This window comes from Vulpes lagopus, chromosome 5, assembly GCF_018345385.1.
Source record: "Vulpes lagopus strain Blue_001 chromosome 5, ASM1834538v1, whole genome shotgun sequence".
NCBI classification, from domain to species: Eukaryota; Metazoa; Chordata; class Mammalia; order Carnivora; family Canidae; genus Vulpes; species Vulpes lagopus.
The window spans coordinates 14,355,480-14,382,646 of NC_054828.1; the positions used below are offsets into that span (position 1 = coordinate 14,355,480).

A 27,167-nucleotide genomic window follows, 5' to 3' on the forward strand; every position below is an offset into this window, starting at 1 on the left:
ACAGTTGGGTCACTCCCTCCTGTTGACTGAGGTCACTTGCTAAGGGTAATGCAGTAAATGGAGATGTTGGAAGACAAACTTCCAAGGGCTCAGTCCTTGGCTCTCCTCTCCTCTCATGATGCCTCAGGTCAGAACACTACCCCGGGGAACATCTCCAGTCCCAGACTCACATCTGTGCTTTACACTTGGGTATCCAGCCCTCACTTTGGGCAAGTTGCTTAAGCCTTTCAAGTGCCTTCATTTCCTCATCTGTGATATGGCGACAATGAGAGTACTTTTCTACTATATGATTATTATGAGAATTATATGTACAATTGGCTAATATATGCAAAACAATAGAGAACCTGACACTGTTGTTGTTGTAAGTTGCCTCATGGGTCTTTAGAATGTGCACGGTAGAGCTTTTAATTTCCTTCTGCCTCCAGCCTGTTCCTTCCTAGTCTCCATGTCAGTAACAGCACCATTATCCCATGGATGGCTTGAGCTAAACACCTGGGAGTCATTCTTTGTTAATCTGTTTTCCTCATTCCCTAAATCCAATCATCATCAAGCCTATCCAGGATACTCTAAACATGTATTTCAATTGGTCTCCTCTCTCTCTCTCCACTGTCACCATCTTGGTCTAAGGTGATGTCATCCATTGCCTGGGTTTCTGCAGATTCCTCCTGTTATGCACTGAACTATGCTCCCCCCCAATTCACATATTGAAGCCCTAACCCACAATGGGATGGTATTTGGAGATGGGACCTTTGGAGGGTAACTAGATTTGGATGATGCCTTAGTAACTAAGGGAGTAAGACTAGCTCAGGAATCATGAACTTTGGTGACAGGCAGTAATGTAACAAGTGAAGTTGGCAAGATGTGATAGAGCAGGGCAGGGTAGAGACTGTGGCGTACTGAGATGTGTGTACCTGCCTAAGGGGGCAGATTGTGACTGAGTAACAACTCATTTTTGCCATACAGTGGGACCCTGAGTTGCCAGTGGGGACCTCATGATGGGGTCAGTGTCCTTATAGGTAGAGACCCGACAGAACTTGCTCTCTTTATTTCTCCCTGCCCTGGAGGATACAGGGAGAAGGCAGTCATCTACAAGCCAGGAAGAGAGCTCTCAACAGAAAAGGCCACGCTGGCACCTTGCTCTTCACCACCAGAACTGTGAGAAAATACATTTCTGGTGTTTAAGCCAACCAGCCTTCCGTATTTTGTTACGGTAGCGTGAGCAAAACACCTCCTAAACTGACCCCCTGCTTTGTCATGCTTTCTCTTCCAAAATCTATTCTCCACACAACAGCATATCTTTTAAACATGTCATGGCCCTCCCTCCCCTAAAACCCTTCTTCGGTCGCTTATTTTTGTCCTTCCAACAAGCCGAAGCTCCCCGGGGTGGCCCTCGGGGCTCTGGGGAATTCCGCCCCGGCCACCTCTCCAGCCCAGCGCACCTTGCCCTTGCTCGGCGCTCCGGGCCCTCCTGGTCTCGGTTCCGGCCGCAGAACCACGCTGCATCTGCTGCCCCCTGCCGGCCACGCTCTTCCTCCAGCCGGGGAATCCCGTTTACATTTCAACTCTCAGAACAACTCCCACCTCCCCAGGTGGCCGCAGGGAACCATCTTACTCAGAGCGTCCCTGACCCCCTTTCTTATTTAAAATCACCTTTCTCGGCCATTACAATCTGACGTGATCTTCTTCGTCTCCCTGCATGTAGCTTGCCCCCACCCAGGCCCCATGCAAGCTACAGGAGGGCGACAGACTTTGTCCTGTCCCTGTGGCACCCCGGGCGCTGGGTGCCCACCGCACTACCTGAGACGCGCGCCGACGGTGCGGCCGGGTTTCTCGGGGGCGCCTCCTGAGGTCCTGGGAGGTCAGGTGCCTTTCTCAAAGCTGGCTTCCAAGGGCGCTGCACTCTTCGCGCTCCCCCAGGGGCGTCGGGACGCTAGAGAGGCAGCACGATCACCGCACTCGGCTGCCTGAGCCAGGGGAGGGAGCTCAGAGTCTGGGAGCAACTTTCCCCGCGTGGAGCGGTGAGGATCGCTGCGGGGAGGGGCGGCGGGGGCGGGGCCTCCGGGGGGCGGGGCCTCCGGGGGCGGGGCCTGGCCGCCCGAGCCAATGGGGCGGCGCGGCGCGGTGCGGCGGGGAGGCCAGGCGGCGAGGGGAGACGCTGGAGCGCGGTGGGGCGCGGAGGCTGAGCTCGCGGGCCCGGAGCGCGTCCTCAGGCGGGCGCCGCGGCCGAGCCACCCACCTCGCCACCCCCCGCCCCGGGCGCCGGCTTCCTGGCGGCTCGCACGGTAAGAGGGGCGCCGCCGCGAAGTAGACTTTGTGGGGCTACGGAAACTGGGAGCCCCCTCCTGCCCTCGGCGCCTCAGACCCGGCTGCCGGCGGCGTCCTCGCGCCCGGCCGCGTCCCCCGCGCGCCGGCCTTGTGCCCGCGGGAGGCGGGCGCGCGGAGGGCGCGGGAGGGAGGCGACGAGCCGCCGCGCCGCGCGCCCTCCCGCAGCTGCCGCAGCCCGGCCGGGCCCGACCCTGCGACCCTGCGACCCTGCGACCCACAGGTCGGCGCGCGGGAACTGCCTGGGGCCCGGGAGCCTGAGGGGCGCGGGACGGCGGCATCCGGCGGGACCCGCGCTCGGCCCGGGTCTCCGGAGACTTGAGGACCTGTTGGCCCGGGGCTCGGGGTCAGGTGTGTCGCGCTGTCGCCTCTTTGCCGCCGCCCTGAGGCGCAGGAGGTCTCCGAGCGGCTCCCGGCGGAGCTCGCCCGGAGACTGGCCCTTCGTACCGCGCCCCACGTATTTCCTTATTCAGCATTTACCCGGCTCCCCCCGTGTGTGCCAGGCGCTGTGCTGAGCCCTGAGGCGCGAAGACGGGCCTTGGAGGGGCGCCTGGGGCGGAGGGGGGCGGTGGGAGGGACAGTTACCCAACACGAGTACCGGGCGCACGAGGTGGAGAGCGAGCCCGGAGGGCTTGGGGCGGCGGTGTGGACTGGAGGAGTCGGAGGGTCAGCCCCGCTGAGAGCCGGGGGGAGGGGGTGCAGCGGGAGGGCGGGGGGGGAGCGGGGATTCCAGAGAGATTTTCTTGAGCGAAGGTTAGGGAGCCGAAAAGGTCCATCTCCCATCAGGTGATCGCGTAGGACCAGGGCTTACTGTGGGTAGGAAATGGGCTGTCGGCGTGCAGGGAGGGGGCCGATCCACGCTCAGGCCTTCGAATGCAGCCTTGGACTGCCTCGGATTCCGTCCTGGGATGGGCTGCAGTGGAGGAATCCCTCTGGCAGCTCTGTGGAAAATAGGTGGAGCCTGGAGCAGCGGAGAGCTGGTAAGTGTAGCTGCTGTTCAGACTTGGGAGTGAATACTCTGGGTGGGGAAGACCGTCGCAACTGCCCAGGAGCCCTGCTCCCCGGCCGCTGGGCATGCATTTGGGCCAGGGACTGTCGTCCGTGTGACACTTGCTTCTGCAACCTGGGGGCCATTTTAATATTGTTTCTGGAGGCTTGGACCTCAACCTTGCTATCAGGGATGGGCCCTGGAGGGTTGGGAAGGGTACCGCTGCCCTTCTCTTTCTGTCTTACAAAGGCTCAGTCTCAACGGTGAGAGGTTGTAAAAAGCAAGGTGTCACCCGAGAGTCAGACCAGACAGTCACTTTAGCTATGTGCCTGGAGGATGTAATCAATCTTTCTGAATTTCAGTTTTCTGATTTAAAAGGAAATATAACTACCTTTATTAGGTCAGGTTCCCCGGAAAAAAAGACTCAGAGATTCTGAGGTTTGTCTGTAGGGGAACTTTGGGGGAGTAGTTTCACTGATCCAAGGTGGGTGAGGGGTGAGAAAAACAGGATTGGGCAGAGGGAGAAGTGAATCTGTGGTGCAGTGCAAAAGAGGCCTCAACTGAGGCATGGGGGGGGCCAAGCCTTTGAAGCCCCATGTTGACCAGCCAGTAGATGCAGGGGTGGGGCATAACTTTGGTTGTCCCTTCAGCAAGACAGTTCCTGAAGAAGGACTCGGCCAGCACTCCTGGACGTGGAGCATAGAAGAGTAAGGAGCCTTGGTCTTGGAGGGGGATTGAGAACTGTACCGCAGCAGCCACCTCTGCAGGGTGGCCTTGGGAAGTAAATGTAACAACTTGACAGAAATTGGTTAGCACTACATCTGGTGCAGAACAGGCATTTAAAAAGTGTTCCTTTCTCTCACCGTTAAACTTCTTGACTGTGTCTGAAAGTAGGTTGGGAAGTTAGAGCTGGATAAATGGACGTTTTAGAGGAAAGGACTTTTAACAATAATAATAGCCACAATGACTACCACTTCCCGTTATTGAGTGCCTGGTATCTATATGCATTCTCTCCTAGTTGTCTAGTAGTATTCTGTGTCAAGTATTTTTACTCTTATTTTATAGCTAACCCAGTCTTTTCCAAAACCCAACAGAGTATGTGTCCTTTTGCCATAAAATAATAGCAGTAACAACAGCAGCAATCAAAATAATGACTTGTTACACTTTATGAAGTGATTTTATTGGTGGCTTGTTAATTAATTCATTTATATATCAATTATTAATTCAACAATGTGCATTGAGTGCTTCCTAAATGGCAGGGTGCTGTCCTAGGTACTGGGAATACAGTGCAGTCTATCAGGGAAGAGACAAGACATTAAATGCTTTGATTTTTCAGGAGCAAACATTTAAGGATAGAACATCCCATTGCACAACCAGGAAGGAAGTGATAGAGAGTAATTGGCCCTTTTCCCGACTGACTTTCTCATTCTTCAGTTTTAGTATAACCTCCTCAAAAAGGCCTCCTGGACCATCCTGTGTGAGGCAGGTCCCCTCCCTTTTACTCTCCTCTCATAGTACTTGTTCATTCATTTCATTTATTTCCTCGTTAGTGGTCCTCCCCATTAGACCGAAGGCTTCAGAAGGTCACATATTGCTTTATCCTAAGATCCCAGCACAGTGATTAACACATATTTCTTGAATGAGTGAAATGAATGAGACGTCTATCTGCTTAACAGAGTGGCTAGGGGAGGTCATATTGAGGAGTGATGTTTATATTGAGATCTGAGAGATGAGAAGGACCCAACAATGCCAAGCAATGCCAAGATTAAGAGGCAGAGAGAGCAGCTTGTTCAAGGATCATGAGGTGGAGGAATGGAGCCCATTGCGATTGGGGAACAGCTTGAGATGAATTTGGAGCAGTAGACAGGTCCTTGGAAGGCCATTCTGAGCTTGGATTTTATTCACAGTGAAAGATCATTGAGGGGTTTTAAGCCTAATAATGACTTTGTCCGTCATGCCGCTTGGAGGCAAATTCCATGGTGAAAGGTGTTCAGTAAATATTGTTAGAGTTAATGGATGATCTGGTTCATGTAACTACCAAGTGAAAAACGGAGGAGGGAGAGGAATGGGTTTTTATCACAAATTAGGAGTTAGATGAGAGAGAAATGTTGGTGTCTTTGCTACAGAACAGCAATGGTGTTGGAGAAAAGTAGAAGGACTAGAGTTGTATTTGGTTATAAAACGGACAAGGACTTGCTGATACATTAGGTGTTGGGAATAGAGGAAAGGGAAGAAGAATCAAGGGTAACCTGTGGGTTTATCGCTTAAGATTGGGTGGATGCCAAACGTCCATCAACAGGTGAATGGATAAACAAAATGTAGTACATACTTAGAGTAGCATATTATTCAACCATAAAAAGGAATGAAATGCTCCTTTTACTACAATGTGAATGAACCTCAAAGACATGCTAAGTGAAAAAAGACAGATACAAAAGGTCATATGCTGTATGATTTCATTTATATAAAATGTCCAGAGTAGCTAAATCCGTAGAGACAGAAAGCAGATTGGTGTTTGCCAAGGACTTGAGGAAAAAGGGTAAATGAGGCATAACTGCTTAAAGGGTAAACAGTTTCCTTTGGGTTGATGAAAGTATTTTGAAACTAGTTAGATGTGGTGGTTGTACAACATTATGAATATACTACATGCCACTGAATTGTGCATTTTAAAATGGTTAATTTTGTGTTATATGAATTTCATCTCAATTACAAAAAAAAATAGATTGGGTGGTTGAGAGCACCAATAACAGAGTAGAGGAGACTGGGTAGGGAGCAGGTTGTGGAATTCACGTGCTGTCTTAGAGATACCCATGAGACATCCACATGGAGCCTAGGGGGAGGTCTGGGCTGGAGATATAAATATGAGAGTTGTCAGCACTTAGATGTCAGCCAACAAAATGGATGAGATCTAGGGAGAGACAGTGTAAAGGAGTACATCACAGCCTGGATGGTTCTTTAATTTGGCCTTCATACCTACTTATAAGGGAAGTGCTCTTGTCTTCATTATCAGATGAAGAAACCAGCCGCCTTCCCTTGGCTCCCAAATAAACTTGCCCGGAGTCACTTTGTTTATGTGCACCTTATGGCTTTCAGGGCTTTGCTGTTCCCATCTTGGCATGATGCCATTTAGAACTCTAGCAAGGGCCTTACCTCCCTTCTCCCTCTCCCTTCAATCCAGACTGAGTACTCACAAATGGCAGGCACTGTGCTGGGCATATGTTGGTGGAGAAGGTAGAAATGGCTCTAATTTTGTGGAGTTTACCCAGTAAACAAGCAGCTGCAGTCCACTGATATAGGGGACCTTAGGAGCCTGGAGCAGGGGCATCTACCCCAGGTCTGGGAGTAGGAGGAGGCTTCCTAGAGAAAATGGCAGCTAAGCTGAGATTTGCAGCAGAAGGAGAAAGATGGAGCCCTAGAAAGAGATGGTTCTCTGGAGGGCTCATGATCCCTAAAATCCTGCTATGGGAATTCAGTGTTCTCTTCATTCCCCAGTTCTTCACAGGTTACTTGCATTTTCTAACTTATTGTGAGGGTTTTCTGTATTTTCTATAGCCCTGGAGGCAATAAGCAGACAAATGGCTTAGTTTGACTTCTAGTGGGAGCTTCAGAGGGGTAGCCAGGTAGAGTGCAAACAGCCAGGTTTTCAAAGCCAGCCTCCATCTCTTGAGCAAGTGACTTATTCTCTCTGAACCGTACTTTTTATACCTATGAAATGGAGCCAATAATGTCCATTGCTTAGTGTAGGAAATAAATGAAATGATACAGTAAAGTATTGGGTACATAATAAATGCTCAGAAAAACAGTATCTCTTTTATCTTTTGGAGAGGGAGATTTTCTAAATAGACCAGTAGTAGTCCTCGCACTCTATACGCTATTTAAAATACAGATACCCGTCTTCCCTCTGAGGGCTCTATGGTTCCAGATGCAGCACAGTGATCTGTATGTTTAGAAAGCAGCCCACATGATCCTGGTAAAAACAAGTCCAGGAACCATTGGCTTTACCAAATACTTGAGTCATTGCTATGATGAACATGAAAGGGTTAAGCACCTAAAAGCAGAATTTTTCCTTCTAGGAATTATTAGCCAATGACAGTGCTGACCGATGATGTAATGGCTTTGGCTGGCGCTCCATTGGTTAAGTGTATTGTTTCTCTCCCTGCTTCAGCTGTGTGAGGAGCAAAGCTGGAGCCCAAGGGTTAATTATTCTGTGGTAGCAGATAGATCTATTTTTTTTCCATTCCTCTTCTGCTAGGGGTGAGTGTATAGCCCAGCTTAGCAGATTGTTGCCCTTCTCCTTCCAATAAACAGCTGCATCTTCCCCCTTACCTCCTCCCAAGCAGAGCACATGTCTCCGTAGTACTACAGAGGAGGAGGAGGGAGAGGGAAGAAGGAGGAGGAGGAGGAGGAGGAGGAGGAGCAGCAGCAGCAGCAGCAGCAGCAGCAGCAGGAGGAGGATCCTTTAGGGAGGAACCTTTCAAAGTTCCACGCGGCAGTCTCTCCTTGCCACTGGGTACGGGCACAGCCCCCGGCTGCCCTGGCCTGCAAATGTCCCCCTGGATGAATTGCTAAACTGCCACCTGCTTCTGGGCATTGTTCAACCTGTCAGGATCCTCAGAATCAGGAGGTGAGCCTAGGGTTTCCGGAAGAGGGAGTGGGCCTAGCAGGGAGGAGCTCTAGACTAGAGGTCTAGAGAGAGGGAACAGCTCTAGGCTGAAGGTCAAGCTTAGGCTCCATCTGATAGCCCTGGCATGTGGTGTGAGCTTGGGCAGGACTGTTTCCCTCTTTGGGTCTGTTTGGTCAAGTGCACAGTGTGAGGCTTGGATTAGGGATATCTAAATTCTGGGAGATACTGGCCACAGTGTCTGACCAGAAGCTATAAACAAGCATGTTCTTGTTGTAGCTTTCTATCAAATGATCTCTGTAGTTGAATGCTTTGCTCCGGCAATCTTGGGCAGCAGTGGAATGTCAGGTGAGGGCTTTCTCCCTGGAGCCAGCTATCACCCAGGCCCCTCCTCATATTGTCTGGATTCTCTCTTCAATGCCCCCACTCAGCTGAGCAGCCCTTGGTAGACTCTGGGCTGAGGTTTCTCTAGAAACATCTGAATGGTCTCAGGGATTTTGATCATGTCCTTTGAGGGGAACTTTGGGGTCCTGACCCTTGAGTTATCGGTGTGCCTTAATTTGGCTTTCCTAGTTGTCCTGTGCTGGAGCTCCTAAGGTAGGAGAATTATTTTTGCATTATTGGATAGCTTAGCTGTGACAGTTTTCTTGTGTGTTTTTAGTGGGGCATAGATTATTGCCCCAGCCTGAAACTTCTCACCTTGCCCAAAGAGGTCCTAGTGTAAGCATGTCAGCCTCAAGGTGTAAATTTAAAAAAGTAGAAATGGGGTGGAGTGGGGTGAGAAGACGGTGGCTAAATAACTGGAAAAGGCTGATGATAAAAAACTCTGACCTTCATTTCATTGTAATTCAAGAAAGCCTGCATTTTACAGATAGGCTCTGATGCTACTTTCCTCTTGCAACACTCCAAACAATACAGAAATAAAAGTTCTGTTATTTTTATTTTTCGGAATTTAGTTATGTGTGGGGAGTTACCACTTTCCTTGGGGAGAGTAGAGACTTCAAAGTGTTCTGTGTCTTGTATAACCCTTGGTACCAGCTGCCCTGTGTTCTGGGTCAGGCTTTGCTGCTGAAGAACATATGGGCCCTTGGGCAAGTCGCTGTGTCTCTTGGAGCCTTGTTTTCTGCATTTGTCAATCACAGGGTCAGGAGGGAGTTGGACTGACTTTTAGAACCCTTATAGCTCTGGCTGTCTGTGCTTTGGATCACAAAAAACCTTTGTGATCTGAGGCTGTTGATGAAGTGGGTTGGATAGGTAAAGAATCTTTGAATAAAGGAACATGCAGCATGGGTCCTGTAAGTGTAGGGCTGTACACATGTTTTAACTCATTTCACTCCCTCAGTAGCACTGGGAGTAGATGGAATTAACCTCACTCTACAGATAAGAAATTACTCAAGATCATCATACAGTAAACGCTGAGACTGGTATTTGTGCAGGTGACCATACTGGGATGGTGGCACGTCTTAGGATAATGAAAGGGCTGGAGCTGGAATCCTTACCTACCTTTGCTTCCATGCATGCTCTTCTTTCTACTATAAAGCAAGTACTGATTTTAAGATTGACTAGTCTGGCCAGATTAATGTGAACTATCCAGTTTAATATCTGGGACAGCAGAAAATTAGGGGACCCTGGGTCTGGAGGTGAATCCTTTGGACAAGGCTCTCAATTTATAGCTGAGAAAAATGGAGGTCCAGAGAAGTTAGGTGACTTATTCTCTGTCACTCAGTGAGTCAATAGATGGCAGGGATGGAGACCAAGACTCATTCACTTAGGTCTTTGAAGGTGTATTGTTATTAATGAGTTTTTTTTTTTTAAATCTTTATCTGAGAAATTTGGCATCATTTGAATTTAGCTATTCTCACCTTTGTGTATTCTCACCAGAATTTGTGAGATTTGTGTATTTGGCTCCTTTGAAGTGCCAAAGGGTTGAGGTAAGAATCATTGAACACTTTACCTGCGCTTGGCATTGTGGCAGGTGTCTGAAACATGAAAGAAGAGTGGTAAGCAAGCTGAGTATGAGATGTGGCCAGTTTCCTTCAGGAGCCTCACAAATGCAAGCTGTATTTCATGAGAGTCTAACTCACAGGTCAGCAATCCTTCTTATTTTTTTTTTAAGATTTATTTATTCATGAGAGACACACAGAAAGGGAGAGACACAGGAAGAGGGAGAAACAGGCTCCATGCAGGGAGCCCGATGCGGGACTCGATCCCGGATCCTGGGATCATGTCCTGAGCCAAGGCAGACTTGAGCTCAACCGGTGAGCCACCCAGACATCCCAGCAATCCTTCTTAGTGGATGAACTGGGTGGGACTCTGACCCCTTTTCTTGGTAATGGCTGGCACCTAATTTATACCACTACAGGAATATTTGCCACATGACATGTGGTCTCTGTTCTTTGTCTTTCCAACTAAGCTGCATGTTTCCCAAAATGTGGAATTTAATCAGTGGGGCTGCCTAATGGGGAGGTAGATGTCAATGTCTTGGATATGCAGAGATGTACACTCAGAAATAAAAAGCTATCAAATGATTATTAAGGGCAGCCCTGGTGGTGCAGCGGTTTAGCGCCACCTGCAGCCCAGGGCGTGATCCTGGAGACCCTGGATCCAGTCCCATGTCAGGCTCTCTGCGTGGAGCCTGCTTCTCCCTCCGCCTGTATCTCTGCCTCTCTCTCTGTGTCTCTGTGAATAAATAAATAAAATATTTTTAAAAAATGATTATTAAAAAGAGCAATGCAGATACTTGACTCCTTCCTTGATCAATGTAATGAAAGAGTCATCTTGGAGCAATGTGAAGAAGAAGAGGCGAGAGCAACCCCTGGATCAGCCAAAGCCCGTGCACCGCTGCATCCCCACGTACAGTGCTTATGCCCTGCCGCTGTCACCACCATGCCCAAAAGAAAGGCTGAAGGAGATGCTAAAGGAAATAAAGCCAAGGTGAAGGATGAGCCACAGAGAAGATCTGCAAGGTTATCTGCTAAACCTGCTCCTCCAAAGCCAGAGCGCAAGCTTAAAAAGGCCCCTGCAAAAAGGGAGAGAAGGTACACAAAGGGAAAAAAGGGGAAAGGTAATGCTGGCAAGGATGGAAATAACCCTGCAGGAAATGGAGATGCCAAAACAGACCAGGCACAGAAAGCTGAAGGTGCTGGAGATGCCAAGTGAAGTGTGTGCATTTTTGATAACTATGTACTTCTGGTGACTATACAGTTTGAAATACTAATTTTTTATCAAGCTTCATAAAAATACAGAGAAAGAATCATCTTAATACCATGCTTCAAATATCCTAATGATTATTACAGGAGAGAGGAGTTATAAGTTTTCTGCAGGGCTGAAGGGCAAAGCTAGCATGGGTGGAAGTTGGAGGGGAGCAGGTAGCAGATAAATAGAGGGAGAGTATACTGATGGTGGAGGCTGTCCAGTGGGTAAGTCCACCTTCTACACCTTTGTCATCAAGATGTCATGTGCAAACTAGTGTGTAAAACACTGATTTAGAATAAGAGAAGTAGCAACACAAAGTCTATATGCAGTTGTTTGGGTCTTTCTACTGCTTTGTCTTTAAAGTAATTATAAAATTCCTCACCTGCATGGGGTAGGGGATGGAGAATTTTTAAGTGTCCTTGCTTGCTTGTAGTTATAATGCTATTCTGTTCAGATAAACAGTCTTTAATACCATTAAATGTGTTTAACAGTTTTTTTAATGATAATGAAAATTAAGTGAAATAATATGTGTAGAAACCTTGAGCCTGGGAACTGTTACAGAGTAGATGCTCAGTATAATTTTACTGAAAAGAAATCAGCAACTTGCTTTGCATACTTGTCTATGCTGGTCTTTGAAAAGTTTTAGAGAAGAGCCTGGCCACCTGTGTCCAGGCTGGCATTTCCTATTTGAGTTTGGCATGTCCTGTTTGGCTCCTCTGCATAGTGTTCACCCTCTTACCTCTGAATACTGCTTCTAAAATCCAAAGTAAAAAAAAGAGTTTGAAAGCTTCATAGACCTGAGTTCAAAGCACTAGTTCAAAACATTACCTCGTATATCATTTTCTGGCATTGGCCATGTTACTTAACCTCTCCGTGTTTTTTTTTTACTTATGAAAATGGGATCAGTATACCTCACCTTGAGGGTAGATGGAGGCTTAAATGAGAACCTTTAAAGAGTGCCTGAACATATATAGAGTAGGTGTTCTGTAAATGGCTAATTTATTTGTTCTCCACCGAAAGATGTTACAGAGACGTGTTTTTTTTCCCCTTCAATCTTACCTCAAACTTCTTTGCCCACATTAGTAGTATTTCTGAATAGTTTTGTATAAACTTTCAGGAAACCTCATGTGACATTATTTTTAGAATGCCTTTGCTTGCAGCCTTATTCCCTCCTCACTCACCTTCATGGCTGTCACCTAACTAAGCACTCAGAAGGGAAATGTTGTGTTTAATCAGTTGCAAAACTCTAGTAACTGATTTAAATATTCTGGTCTGGAATGCTCTTTACTCAGGGGCCAACTGAGCAGGTAATTTGAGGGGTGCTCCCCTCATAGCTCCAAGTTCAAAGCATTGGGGAATTTCATCATTGAATTTTCATCCCTTGGGTTTTTGTATTTATCCATTTAACAAATATTTATTGAGTTCTTATACTGTGATAGGCAGTGTGCTAGGTACTGGGATCAATGAACATACAGACAAGATGTTATATTCTGATGGGGGAATGGAAAATAACTACAAAACAATTAAATTATAAGATGTCAGTGGCAAGGGCCATGAAGAAAAATAAAACAGTGTAAGGGTATAGGAAGAAGGCCATATAGAAAAATCCATTAAAAGTCTCTGAGGAAAGAAGAGAAAATGAGTGAAAATATCAGTGAGGATGACAGAACATCAGAGACTCCTAACTCTGGGAAATGAACAAGGGATAGTGAAAGGGGAGGTGGGCGGGGGATGGAGTGACTGGGTGACGGGCACTGAGGGGGGCACTTGACGGGATGAGCATTGGGTGATATGCTATATGTTGGCAAATTGAGCTCCAATAAAAAATAAATAAATTTAAACAAACAAAAAAGGTCTCTGAGGAGTTGCTATTTCAGCAGAGGGAAAGTTTGAGAAGGTATAACTAGAAAAGTACCCAAAACCAGGTCTGGTAGGGACTCATGGGCTGTAGTGAGAGGTTTGCATTCTATTTTTCCCCAGAGGCTTTGAGCAGGAAGGTTACATGGTTTGACTTATTCTTTTGGTTTTTTTTTAATTGCCATATAGAAATTTGACGTTGTTTTGGTGTAGATTCATGGAAGTACCAATACCAACATCACAGTGAGGACACAGAACAGTTTCATCACCCAGAAACTTCCTCCTAATGTCCCTTTGTAGTCACAAACTCCCCGTCTCTGACATTTGGCAACTACGGCTCTACTTTCCATCATGACCATTTTGTCTTTCTGAGGATTGTGAGGTCAGGGGAATCATACCATATATAACCTTCTGAGGCTGCTTCATTCCCTGAGCACAATGCCTTAGAGATTCATCCATGTTGTTGTGGGTGTCAATAGTTTGTTCGTTTTTGCTGGATACATATTGTGTGGTTGTACCACAGTTTGTCTATTCATTTACCCTTGAAGGACAATTGGGTTGTTTCCAGGTTTGGGCAGTTACGAATAGAGCTGCTATAAACATTTGTGCTCAGGTTTTTGTATGAACACACATTTTTGGATCTCTAGGATAAACACCCAACTGTTGGATCGCTGGGACATAACAAAAAATTTGCACTTGATTTGTTAAGAAACTGCCAAACCGTTTCCAGTGTGGCTTTACCATTTTGCATTCCCATCAGCGATGTGTAAAAGCTCCACTTACTCTGCATTCTTTTTTTTTTTATTTACTTATTCCTGAGAGATGCAAAGAGAGAGGCAGAGGGAGAAGCAGGGTCCATGCAAGGAGCCTGATACGGGACTCAGTCCTGGGACTCTAAGGATCATGCCCCGAGCCAAAGGCAGATGCTCAACCGCTGAGCCACCCAGGTGTCCCGTACTCTGCATTCTTGTCAGCACTTGTCATTGTCAGCATTTTTCATTTTAGCCATTCTAATAGTTTATTATTTCTTTCCATGGTTTTAATTTGCATTTACCTAGTAGCCAATGATATTGAATATCTTTTCACATGTTTATTTGCTATCCTTATATCCTTTTTAGTGAGGTTCTGTTCAAGTCTGTTACCCATTTTTTAAATTGCTGTTGTGTTTCTTACTATTTAGTTTGGAGTATTCTTTATATCTTGTGGATATCAGTGCTTTCTTGAATATGTGTTCTGTAAATTGTTAACTTGTTTTTAAGGAATCATTCTGGATTCTGTGTGGGAGGGATGCTGTAGTGTGGAGGGGTGGAAGCAGAAGGATCAGCAGCAGATTATTGTAGTAGTCCATGGGGAAAGATGATGGCAATTTGGATTAAAGTCATTTGGATGTAAGAGGTGAGAAGAGGTAAAAATCAAATAAACTTTTGAAAGTAAAGCCATCTGAACTTGATGATGGGTAGAATGTGAAATGTGAAGGAAAAGAGATGTCAAGAATGGCTATAGTGATGGAAGGGCTGAGAATTTAAATATAACTCAGGTATGGTATCTGCCCTTAAGAAGCTCTCAGACTGGGGATCCCTGGGTGGCGCAGTGGTTTGGCGCCTGCCTTTGGCCCAGGGCGCGATCCTGGAGACCCGGGATCGAATCCCACGTCGGGCTCCCGGTGCATGGAGCCTGCTTCTCCCTCTGCCTGTGTCTCTGCCTCTCTCTCTCTCTGTATGTGACTATCATAAATAAATAAAGAAAAAAAATATTTAAAAAAAAGAAGCTCTCAGACTAGTAAAAGGAGACTTACTGTAAGCAGTTTACAGAATACAACCGAGTGTGCTCAGAGAGATCATGTGAAAAGAACTAGGATATTGCAGGTGATGGAAAATTTACTAAGGGTAATATTTGTGAGGCCAGCTCTCTGGACAGCCACTCTCAGACTTCAGTGTCTGTAAGAATCAGGTGAGAAGTTTATTAGAAATGAGCTGGTTAGGCTCCTGCCCCAAAAGTAAGAAGCCTGTGGTTAGCAACACCACAGATCATTCTGTGTAGGGGATTGGTTGACCATTACGAGAAACCTTTGGGGGAACTGGGAGGACTTCAGACAAGTGATGCCAGAGTTTCAATGTTCAGTGGGAATTATGACTTGAAGGAAGCTGTGGAGAGGGCAGCCAGGCATGGGTTAGCTTTTGTGGGAAGAGAAAGAGTAAAGGCTTGGAAGAATGATAGAGACTGGCTGGATCCTAGAGTAGTATAGTATAGGTGGGGTGATGATGATGACTATTGACCAGAGAGCATGTGTCTGGGAGTTAGTGATGAATCATGGAAATTCCTGTGCTCAATGAGTCTAAAGTTGTTGCCACCACCCAGCAGCTGCCCAGGTACTAACAAGAGGCCTGCCATAGTGAAAGGTATCTGGCAGTCCAGTGCTGGGTGTGCAGAGTGACTGTCTCGTGACCAAGTGCCTTTGAGGAGAGAATGAGCCAGCTGGGGGTACTGTGTGTAGAGATTTGCAGAAGGATGCCCTGTCTCTAGGACCACACTGGGTCTTCTTTGAAGCTTACAGACTCTGTATCTCCTGTTCACACATGATCTTGCCAACTTACCAAGGTTGTTGAGCCCCATCTTCCTGTAGCATGACTACTACTCACTGTGTGTCAAGCATAGTTCAAAACACTTTACACGGATTAACCCATTTAATTCTCCCAACAAGCCTGTGGATGAGATAGAATGGCTATTTCTGTTTTATGATGAACAACTGAGGCACTGAAATATGAATGACTGGCTCTAGGGTGCAGTGCTACAGAGTAGAAGAGCTGGCATTATTAAGCAAGTAGTTTTGACTTCAGAGCCCATGGTTTTAACTGTTATGTCACATACGCCCTCTGGGGGCATCTGTAGAGGGTGAGAGGCTGGAGAAGCCTGAGTGGCAGCAGTAACACATGCGCTGTGCTTACAGTAGCCCAGTCCTTGGGCGACATTTGTGGGGTTTTCCCTGCAGGTACTATTTCAGTAATACACTTTTATGTCAGAAGTTTTCTTCTTTGATTTTAGCTTTTGGGTTAAAACTTACTGTTTTTATTCTTTCTTGTCTAGTTAATAGCAATATGGTATATCTATTGTGAAATTTGAAAGAGTAACATAAGGTGTTGTAGTATCATGATGCTCCTTAAAATTGTTGTTATATGTGGAACTGTTTGCCCATACACTAAATGGCCCCAGGTTATTTTAGAGTTCTTTTAAATCTGTCTTTCTCCATAACTTCCTGTGCTTCAAGCAGCTAGCGTGTTTTCCTACAGCAAAATTCTTTCTGATTTATCCCGTCTGTTTGGATGAAGTCAGGGAAGGCAAGCGACCAAATATATGTGCATTGTTTACTAAGGAAAAATCAATAGGCTCTGACTAACAGGCTTTTCTTCTCTTTTCTGTAGATTTCAGAGAGAGGTACAATAAACTGATGGGTCTGAGGGCACTCCCACTTTCTTTTCTTCTTTCTTTTCTTTCTTTTTAAGATTTTACTTATTTATTTATTGGGGGCCATGGGGGGGGGGGGAGATTGGTGCTAGGATCATATAAGCCAAAGGCAGACACTTAACTGACTGAGCCACCCAGGTGCCCCTTTCCTACCTTATTTCAAGGTTCTAAACTGCTGCTGTACCAAATTTCTGTAGACTGGGAGTTTAAACAACAGACATGTATTTCTTACAGTTCCAGAGGCTGGGAAGCCCACAAGTCAGGGTATTCAGTGTATTGGGTTCTAGTAAGAGCCTTCTTCCTGGTTCATAGAAGGCCATCTTTTTGCTGTCCTAATATTGTGGAGAGCAGGAAAAGAGGAAGTAAGCTTTCTTAGTGTCTCTTCTTAGAAAGGCACTAATCCAATCCCATCATGAAGGCTCTACCCTCATGACCTGATTATCTCCCAAAGGCCTCATCTCCAAATACCATCATGTTGGGGATTAGAGGGGTTCAACACAGGAATTTGTGGGGGATACAAACATTTACTGCATAGCAGTTGAGTAGTTGAGTTTGCTACACTAGAGACCTCCAGACAGTGCAGAAGGAGTGTGTAGTGTGATCTAGGAGAGTTTTAAAGTTCTCTTGGCAGAGAGAGAGCTGGAGTTCTAGGGAGGCTTCTGAACCTAGAGCTGAGTTTTGAAAGATGAATGGAGTACACTGATCCCATGGGGTGGGGTGGGGCTTAGAGAAGAATAAAATCAGATGCCATTCCAAGAGGCAGGAACAGCATGTACAAGAACACATGGCAAGTGAGCAGATATGTGTTAGTGAATGTAATGGTGCCACATGAGGCTGGAGACAAAGCTGGCACAGATCAGAAGGGGCCTCAGTGCTGCATGGAAGGGCTTGGGCTGACATCAAGGAGCAGCTGCTGTGTTTAAGTAGGGTAGTGACCTGGGCAGGTTTGTGTTTTTAAAAAATGTCTCTGACAGTCTATGCTGTGGAAATGCATTTGGAGGAGACCTAAATATATGCAGGGAAACCAGGAAGTACACTTCTGCAGTGGTCTACGCAAGAGATTACATGTCCGAGCTAGAAGTTGAGAGCGATGAAGTGACTGTCAAAGCTTCCCTTTTATTGAGCCCCACATCCAGAATAATCTCCTCTGTTATGGGGCTGTCTGAAAGTAAATTTGATATGGTCTCTGTCCTCAAAAAGCTTATAATACAGAAACATCTAAGAAACCATTGGCAGTGCCAAAGATGGATTCACTAAGTTTCTTTGATTCACGAATGTCTTTTGAATGTTTTCTATGTACCAACCCTTTCTGGTTGGTGCTCGAGATGTGGCAGTTAAAAAAAAAATCAACAAAATTCCTGTCCTTATGGGGATCACGTTCAAGTTGTAGGGAGCACAGAAAGGAGACACGACAAAGGTAAGATACATGTTATGTGACAGTGGGTATTACAGACAAAAGAGGGAAGGGGGAGAGGGGTGTTGGAAGAGGGGCTGCAATTTTTTAAAAGGTAACATTTGAATAAAGAGCTAAAGGGGGAAAGGGAATGGTATCCTAAATATACAAATATAGAGACTAAAATACCTTTCTGGAGCCATCATAGTGTAGCAACTTTGAACATGAGCTTTGGGAAAAGGCAGACTTTAATTTGAATCCTGGCTCCATGCCATGCTGGCTGGGTGACCTAAGATATGTTATTTCACCTCCTTGAATGTGGATTTCCTTATCCCTAAAGTAGAGATTGGTGACATTCATCTCCCAGGATTGCTGTCAGGATGGAAAGAGATGCTTGCTTAGTGCTGAGCCTGGTGCATCGAAAGTGCTCATTGTGTGGTACATACTCAATGTTAGAGATGATTCTGGTAGAGCATCACCAAGGAAAAGGGCCCTGGGAGGTACACCAGGGGGTCTGAAACAGGATTTCCTGACTAGGGCTCTCAGCTCTGCTGTTGTAGAACTGAGCCATGGGCCCTGGGGGCAGAGAGGCAAAAGTTCCAGAACAGCCTTTTCAGTAAAGAGTACAGGAGAGCCTGGAGACCCAGTGTCCTGCCATGTTGTGTGGTCCTCCAAAGTCTCTGCATCTTGGGAAGGATTCTGTCCTGAGGCAGGTCCCAATTCCCTGGGAAAGGATGTGAGAAAAGCTTTATGTGCTTTAAAGAAATAATGGAGGTGAAAATTGGTGGGTGTGAAGGCGAGTCTGGCTTTTGTTCAGCAGTTTTACTGGTGAGCACAACAGAAATGGTTGTTTTCTGCGGGGGCTAGAGGAGGCAGCTGCCAAAAAAGCCCTTCCTTGCCTGCGAGTGACAGAGGAGAGGGCTGCTCTCTGGAAGGAGTCGGCAGCAGCTGCTGGGGAATCTGGGTGGAAATCTAGGATATGAAAGCTCTGCTTCCCGTGGGCGCTTCCCTCTGCCTGTCGCATGTCATCAACCATTGGTATCATGGTGCCTGCCTGAGGGGGGCATTACTGCCTCTTGGCTAAGGCTAGCCATTTCCCAAGACTGCTTTAGGGGGAGGGTCTGGGAGCAGCAAGCCACTGCAGAGCAGGGGAGTGAGTGAGAGTACAGCATTGGTTGGGATTCCTCTAATCTAGTCCTTTTTCCTTTTTCTCATTGTCCAAGTCCTCTGTTTTCTTTTCATCTATTCTGTTTCATTATTTTATTTATCTACCCCTCATTCTTTTTCTTCTTTTTCCTTCCATCCTCATTTTCTTCTTAGATTTTTCTTTTTTCCCCCCTTTGTTCCTCCTTTTCATCTATTCATTTGTTAATTCATTATTAATCCATCAAGCATGTTCTCTGCACAGTGCTAGCCCGGGGCACTGATAACACCTTCCCTGCACTCAGGAACTCAGCTGCTGCAGTAAGAGGGAGGAGGGGAAATAAACAGGCAAAGCCTGCAGTGAAGGACCTAGACCCTAGAGTCAGACAGACCTGGTTGGAATTTGCTACTTACTCATGTGTTATGTTGGGCAAGTTACTGAACCTTTCTGAGCCTCACATGCTACAGCACTCAATCAGAGTACTAGACCCTTCTTCCTAGGATTGCTGGGAGTGCAGGAGGGAGTGCAGGTAATGTGCTTAGCAGAGTATCAGGCATGGAGCAAGAATTCAGGCAATGTTATTAATATATTCTGACAAATATTATTAGGCATCAAGATAAAGGAAGGGAGAGAGAGGAAACCACTTTTCTGTGTCTGGTTCTTGCCCCTGAAAGTAAGCATCAAAGATATGCAACAGAGTTCCTCAGTCCTCATTTTATAGATAAGCAAAGAAGCCTGTGAGTAGAGAGGTGACCTGCCTTGGGGATGCCTAGGGGTACAGTAGAGTCCACCATCTGGGTCGAATCTTCATACCACACAGAATCCTGGTGGCAGCTGTGCAAGTTACTCTACCTTTTGGGCCTCAGTTTCCTCTGTATGTAAAGTGGATGATAACAAAGGATTACTATTAGGACTAATTGGTTTAATATATGACCAGGGCTTAAAACAGGACCTAGCACCTAGGAAATAGTATAAAAATATTAGCTGCTATTACTATTGTTATTAGGATTACTGTCATCATTTTCACTATTGTCAGGGTCACACAGAAGGCCAGTGGTAGTGGTCACTACTCACCTCCTTTAGTGGAAATATGTATGCTAACCTTGCCCATACCAGCCCCTTTGTGCGAGCAGCGAGGCTGCCAGCTTTCCTAGCCTGCAAGAGGGAGTTATGTCCCCATAATTGCAGCTGAGCCCGCATAATTGAGCTGTTCCCAGAACCTTCTGAACCAGTGCCTGGATTCAGGCTCTCTGAGGTGAAGGGCACTGCAGAGTCCGTCACAATGCTGCCCAGTAGGTGTCAGGTTACAGGGAGTACCCCACTGAGGTTTAGCACCAGGAGAGTTAGGGGAGAGTAGGCCAGCAAGCCAGGGCTGTGCAGTCGTTGAAGGGCTGCATCTGGAGACAGACTAGACTGATGTAGAGGCAAGATTGAATTTTGCCACTGACCTGGTACATGGTGGTCTGCAGGTCACTTCACCCCCTTCAACCTTAGTTTCTCATCTGTAAAGTGGGTTAATGGTACTATTTGCTTCACAGGGTTCTGTGAGGATTAGTGAGATGATGCTTGTAATGAGCTCAGTGCTAGGAAGCAAGTGGGTCACATGGTGGCTATTACTTTCTGCTATTTAATAGAAAAGTGCTCCCTGTCTGGAGAGGGTGAAGTGAATGACTGGGAACTAGGCATTGATATGCAGAGAATCTTATATTTTAATTGTAGTAATTTGGAGTCAGAAAAAAAACACGAGCTAAAGACTCAGGAGACCTGTGTTCTGGGCCTGGGCTAGCCTCTACTTCATTGAGTGATCCTAGATAACTCTCTTCCTTGTGTGTGTAGTCTCCCCATCAGGTAACAGGTCATGGGAGTGGGGCTGCCACACTGCTTAGTTCTGTGTCTTTCACAGGGGCCCTCTCCAGGTCCAGACCCTCCAGGTAACTGTCTCTGCCCATGCCCCCCGGAATCCCAGAGTTCTTTACCAGATACTTCCTCAGTGTGCAGTGTGTCAGTCCTGCATCCAAGTGCTGTGCACGGTGCCAGGATGAGAATGAAGTGGGCAGGGTCATGGGGGAGTCTGGCAGGAAGTGAACCCACTCTCAATATAAGGAAAATGCTGCAGGATAAGGGAAAAAGATGCACAGTGGGCCCCCCCCTTATCCGCGGTTTCACTTCCCGCAGGTTCAGCTACCTGTGGTCAACCTCTATCTGGAAGCAGATGGTCTCCTGTGGTAGCGTCAGAAGGTCATAGCAGCCTCTATGCTGTGTCACCATACCTACATCATCCGCTTCACTTCTTCTCATCACGTAGGCATTTTATCATCTCACATCATCATAAGAAGGGTGAGTACAGGACAACAAGCTATTTTGAGGAAGAAACCGTGTTCATATAGCTATTATTACAGTGTATGGTAATAATTGTTCTATTTTATTATTAGCTATTGTTGTCAATCCCTTACAGTACCTAATACATAAATTAAACTTTATCATAGGAAGAAAACATAGCATAGAGCGTATTTGATACCATCGGTGGTTTCAGGCACCCGCAGGGTGTGTAGGAACATACCTTCTGTGAATAAAGGGGGCCTACTGTAGTTGGTGAAGGGCACTAGGGTCAGTATTAAATGGAATGGTCAGGAAAGGACGCTGAGGAAGTGACATCCTGAATGACAAGGAGGCGGCAAGGGGAAGACAAGAAAATTCTGGGCAGAGGGAAGAGCAAGTGCTGAGACCTGAGGGTATTGGGGCAGGGATGCTAGAGAGTGAAATCAGCTTGTTTGAGAAATAGAAAGGCCAGTTTGGATATAGAAAATGAGCTAAAGGAAGGGAGTCCAGGTGATGTGTCTTTTCCTCCCCTCGAGGCCGTGAAAGAAGCTTGAGTGCTATCCAGACCACAGTGGGGACCACTGAGGGGTGGGAGTCACAGCAGGGAAGCAGGTGCCAGGGCAGGAAGGGCAGAGGGGAGCTTCCTTGTTGGTCCAGGTGAGGATGATGATGGCTTGGACCCTAGTGGTAGCTGTGGAGTTGGAAGAAGTAGATGCACTCAGAGGCTGTGTTGGGGAGGAGAGTTGATGGCCTGTGGAGGGTGGCTGGAGAGGGGAGAATTATGGGATCTTCCCACATTTCTGTCTTAAACAACCAAGTGTGGTATTTACTGAGATGGGAAGATGAAGAGAGGGCAGTTTGGGGTGGGGAGATGGCAGAAAATGGAGTTCTGTTTGGGATCTGATAAATTTAAGATGTTTCATAGCATGCTTTTGCTGCTCTCCAGAGTAAACTTGCTAAATTACTCATTAGGATGGCACCTGCCTGCCAGAAGCACCGCCAGGCTGGCCATCTGCCCTGCCAAGCTTAGACAGGAGGCTGCGGACACCTGAAGGTGATAGGATTGGATGTGCAGTACTCAGCCTGGTTTCCACGGGCTGTGCTCTTTCCCTGTCTCTCTTTTCCTACTTCTGTCTCTCTCTGTCTCCCTGTCTCTCTCTTGCTCTCTTTCTGTCCCTCTCTATGCCCTTCTCTGTCTCTGTGTCTCCCTGTCTCTCTGTGTGTGTCTCTCTGTGTGTCTGTCTCTCTTTTACCTGTCAATAGCTTCGTTTAGATGTTCCAGATAAAGTTGGCGTTTCCTTTCATTTCAGTCCTTCTTCCTTTCTCCAAGTGAGCCTCTCACTCTCAGAGTGAGCCTCTCCTGTGTCTCTAGGAAGAAGGTTATTTATTTGGCTCTGTGTGTTTTCTGATCTGGCACAGGAAACACCGTGTCTGGTTCCTGGACTGTAGTAATGCTGGCATCTCTTCTTGACTCTGGGCTCCCAGCTGTACCTACTACTATCTCTAACTCAGTGATTCTGTAGCCAGACAAGGTCCCTCCCCTCAAACCACAGGGACAAGTGTGCACAGGGCTTTGCAGGGACACAAAGCAGCTCTCTTAGTCTTAGTTGGTTGGTGAGAGTAGTCATGGAAGCCTCCCTAAGGGAGAAGGGAATGAGCTGCATTAGAAGTAACCAGCTAAAGAACATAGAGCGAAGGGAAGGTCATGCCAGGCAGAGGGAACAGAGATGTAAAATCATTGCATGGGGGCCAGGGCGTAGGTGACCAGAACTCTGAGCAGCTCTATACACTAAGCTATGTTTATGGAACCCTAGAAGAAGCCAGATTGCAGATTCAAGGAAGCCCAAGGTACCGTGACATGAGAGAAATCAATAGGCCCATGCCCCAGAAAGCCCTGGGTTTGAATCCTATTACCATTGAGGGGCAGTGCTGCCTAGTGATTAGGATCATGCTCACAGGAGCCTGGTTGCCTGGGTTTGAATCGAAACTCTGCCTCTTAGCAGTGTAACTTTGGGTCTCATTGTCCACTTTTGTAAAGTGTAGGTGATAATAGCACACCTACCTCATAAGACTAGAGGAAGCATGAGTTAATATGTGTCTGGTGCTTAGAACAATGCCTGACAGAACTGTGATGATTATTTACAAATTGAGTGACCACATAAATTCCTTATCATTTTTGGTCCTCAGTTTCTTCCTCTGTAAAGTGGGGGTAATGGCACTTCCTGAGCAGGATTCATATATATTTATATCCTGGAAACAATAGCACTGTGTTTGGCACTTCATAGCTGCTCAGTAAATGATAGCAGTAAGTTTTTTTTTTTTTTTAAAGATTGTATTTATTTATTCATAGAGACACACACACACAGAGAGAGAGAGAAAGAGAGAGGGAGAGGCAGAGACACAGGCAGAGGGAGAAGCAGGCTCCATGCAACAAGCCTGATGTGGGACTCGATCCCAGGTCTCCAGGATCACCCCCTGGGCTGCAGGCGGTGCTAAACCGCTGTGCCACCGGGGCTGCCCGATAGCAGTAAGTTTTACATTACAAGCCCTATAGAAGGGAGTTCTGCATGGACTAAGAAATGGTATCAACTTCCAAGTCCCTTTCAAATTCAAAATTAGGAGCAGCCAGGTGGCTCAGCGATTTAGTGCTGCCTTCCTCCCAGGGCGTGATCCTGGAGAGCCAGGACTGAGTCCCACATCAGGCTTCCTGCATAGAGCCCGCTTCTCCCTCTGCCACCTCTCTCTCTCTGTCTCTGTCTCATGAATAAATAAATAAAATCTTTAAAAAAATTCAAAATTAGTTCCTGAAAAAGCAGCTCTGATTTAATGGAGAAATGGAAGATAAAGAATTAGGAAGAAAAGAAGGAAAGGAAGGAAGAAGAGAGGGACGCCTGGGTGGCTCAGTGGTTAAGCACCTGCCTTTGGCTCAGGGCATGATCCTGGAGTCCCAGGATCAAGTCCCACATCAGACTCCCTGAATGGAGCCTGCTTCTCCTGCCGCCTATGTCTGTGCCTCTCTCTCTGTGTGTCTCTCATGGATAAATAAATAAAAATCTAAGAAAAAAAAAAAAAAGGAAGGGAGAAGAGATGGAGGGGGGAAGGGGGAAGGAAAGAAAGCCTCCTTGGAAACACTCTTTGTAAATGGGACAAAGACAAAAAAGATGGAGTTGATGCCACCCAACTTATATTTTCTGAGCAATCCCATATGCAAGATGAAGTACTGGCAGCTCTGCTGAGGGTATCATCAAGGAGGGTCCCCCACTGTATTCTGCTGTTCCCAGCCATACTATGCACCCCACTGGCATACCCAAAATCTCAAAACCTCCTGACTTCATACAGAGATAATCCAAATGTGTTTCCTGGCCTGTTGCTGCAGAGGGAGGTGTGGGCAAGAGGCCCTTCAGGCAGGTGCTGCTCCAAGGGCACAGGCATTGGAGAACAGAGACCCACAGTGATTGTGCAGAGACTTGGATATTTCCTTGAATACTATTTTCCCCATTGTATACAATAGCCAGGTTTTCTCGACAAGATCAGGACATAGGGGCTTTCTGAGTTTTCACTGGCAGGGATTGAGGGAGCAGAACATTCTCCCTGCAGAGAATGCAGAGCTTGGAAGTGGCTAGCCCTTGAGTTTCCAACCAGGTAGATGGGCATGGCAGCCATAGCTCTAGGAGTTGCAGATGCTCTCCCAGGAGTTAGGAAGTAGATCCTCCTGGGGGAATGCTTGGGGGCCAATCCTTGAAAGAGGGCTCTGGGACCCCAGTCATAGATTCAAGGCAGAGATTGGATACCACAGTCTTGTTGGATTACTGGGGGCTGATGAAGTAGAAACCCCAAATGACCACAGAAAAGAAAACCTAAGCAAGGTCAGCCCTTGGGCCACTCAGATATTTAATGTTAGGGGTAATAGGCAGTGGTATTTTGACCTCAGGATTATACAGGAGCCTGGGGTGCACATGGACAAGCTCTCTGTGTAACTGCAGGAAAGGTGATCTGGGGACCCGAGAAGTCCCAGCCTTTGCAGTTGGTTTTAGAAAAGTGAGTTAAACCTAACCCCTTTCAAACAGGGCCACAGGGAGCATTGATTAGAATTTTCTCAGGAAATAGAGAAAGAATCAATCAATTAATTCTATTATCTACTGAGGTTGTACAAGGTGCTATGGATACAGAGCTGGAGTACAGACCCTGCCTTCAGTGATCCCGAAATCTAAGCCAGTCATTGCTGTATTAGGAGCCAATACATGACATACAATCACAAACTTGATGGTATAGATTGATAAGCATTTGTTTTATTCATGCTTCTTCAAGTTGACTGGGAGCTGACGCATCTTGGTGGGGCTCATCTGGATGACTCTAAGGTACTGCTTGGGTCTAAGTCTTCTCCAGGTGTCTCTGTTCCTCATCAGATCCACAGGACATGTTCTCATGGCACTGGCAGAGGTACAAGAAGGCAAGTGGAAACATGTGATGTCTCTTAGGTCTGTGGCTCAGAACTGGTGTACTATCACATCAGCCAAAATTAGTCACATGGCTGAGCCCAAAGTCAGTGGGCAAAGGAGTCACTCAGCTTCAAGTGGAAACAACTGCAAAATCACTTGACAAACTGTAGATTCTGGGAGAAGTATAGAATTTTAACGAATAATTCAAACTATCAAATTGCCCACCCCAACGTAGGTGTGTTCATCTATGTACAAATCATGAATATTTTACACATATACTGTAACCACAAAATGTACACACAAAAAAGAATTTAGATTGAAAATTTGGAAATAAAAATTCAAACAATTTTTTACATACACTGCAGTGCATCATTTTGAAAAGCCTTAGGGGATGCACTTCCCATTTTGGATGTTCTGATCCAGAGAAGTATTTCTCAAAATGTGGTATATACAACAACTGCAGCAAATCATTTGATGAGCTTGTTAAATGCTTATTCTGGGCTACTTTTCCAACCTACAGAATCAGAGCCTCTGAGGGTGAAGCCTAGAATTTGTATTGCTAGGAGCTCCAGGTGATATGGGTATATAATAGTTTGAGACTTGTGAACCAACAAAGCAGTCAGCCTCTGGTGGAAAGAAATTGAAAAGTGGTTTCCAAGAACATTGGAATACCCCCCTTACCCATTCTGGAGTGTGCTAGGGGTGGTCAGGAAGGCCGTCCTGATTGAGTGGTGCAGGAGGTGAGTACTGAAGGAAGGGGGGATTTAACCATGATGTGTGGAGAAAGCTGAGCCGGGCAGAGGTCTCTGCATGTGGAAGAGCTGTCCTTGAGAAAGGACCTGCCATGTTCAGGGAGCCCTATGGTTAGCACATGTGGAGCAGAGGATAAGGAAGGCATCCTGAAGAGTGAGTTAACAGATAAATAAGGCTGAGCCAGAGAAATAAAAGGACAATGGATTGGGGGCAGAAGTGGTCTGATCCAAGCTGGAGGTGAGAGGGCTGGAGTTTCCATGCCTGAATGTGAATAAGATAAGGATCTTGGAGGCCATGGGCAACCACAGAAGAATTTTCTGCGGGAAGTGACATGATTATATGTAGGCAAGGGATTGGAAGTGGAAGCAGGTATGCAAGCTGTCACACTTGTACCCCAGAGAGATGAGGGTGCCCTGGCACTGCTGGGAGGAGAGAGAGGAGATTGGATGCCAGAGTTGTTTAGAGAGAATCTGTTGAGCACTAGAGAAGCACCAAAGGAGAACTGGGGAGGTATCTTTGAGGGTTGAGCCTGAGGGCGTGAATATGAAGTGGTGATGGAAGCAGAGCTGTTCACCCTGAGAAGTGGGGTTTGCCCAGAAGGGTCCACATTCTAGATGATCACCAAAGTGGGTACCTCTCTGGCCCCAGTTTAGAGTGAAAATCCCTGGAAATAATAT

The 27,167-nt window shown here is 46.6% G+C and overlaps 2 protein-coding genes across 3 annotated transcripts in view; both read left to right on the forward strand.

Annotated features, from left to right (window-relative positions):
* The first annotated feature begins 2,150 nt into the window (after positions 1-2,150).
* Positions 2,151-27,167, forward strand: part of SYN3 (synapsin III) — a 456,205-nt gene continuing 431,188 nt past the window's right edge. The window contains exons 1-2 of one of the 2 annotated variants that reach the window (XM_041755595.1): positions 2,151-2,282; positions 21,155-21,316. The gene's annotated coding sequence lies outside the window, so the exon portion shown is untranslated. The remainder of the gene's footprint in view (positions 2,283-21,154; positions 21,317-27,167) is intronic. The other variant, XM_041755596.1, reaches the window with a different exon arrangement.
* Positions 10,815-11,087, forward strand: LOC121491129 (non-histone chromosomal protein HMG-17-like). Its single transcript, XM_041755604.1, has one exon. It carries the CDS (start codon positions 10,815-10,817, stop codon positions 11,085-11,087), a length of 273 nt encoding a protein of 90 aa, XP_041611538.1.

Bases quoted from the DNA above. Each gene is read 5' to 3' on its own strand.
- LOC121491129 (XM_041755604.1), top strand. From the start codon at position 10,815: ATGCCCAAAAGAAAGGCTGAAGGAGATGCTAAAGGAAATAAAGCCAAG.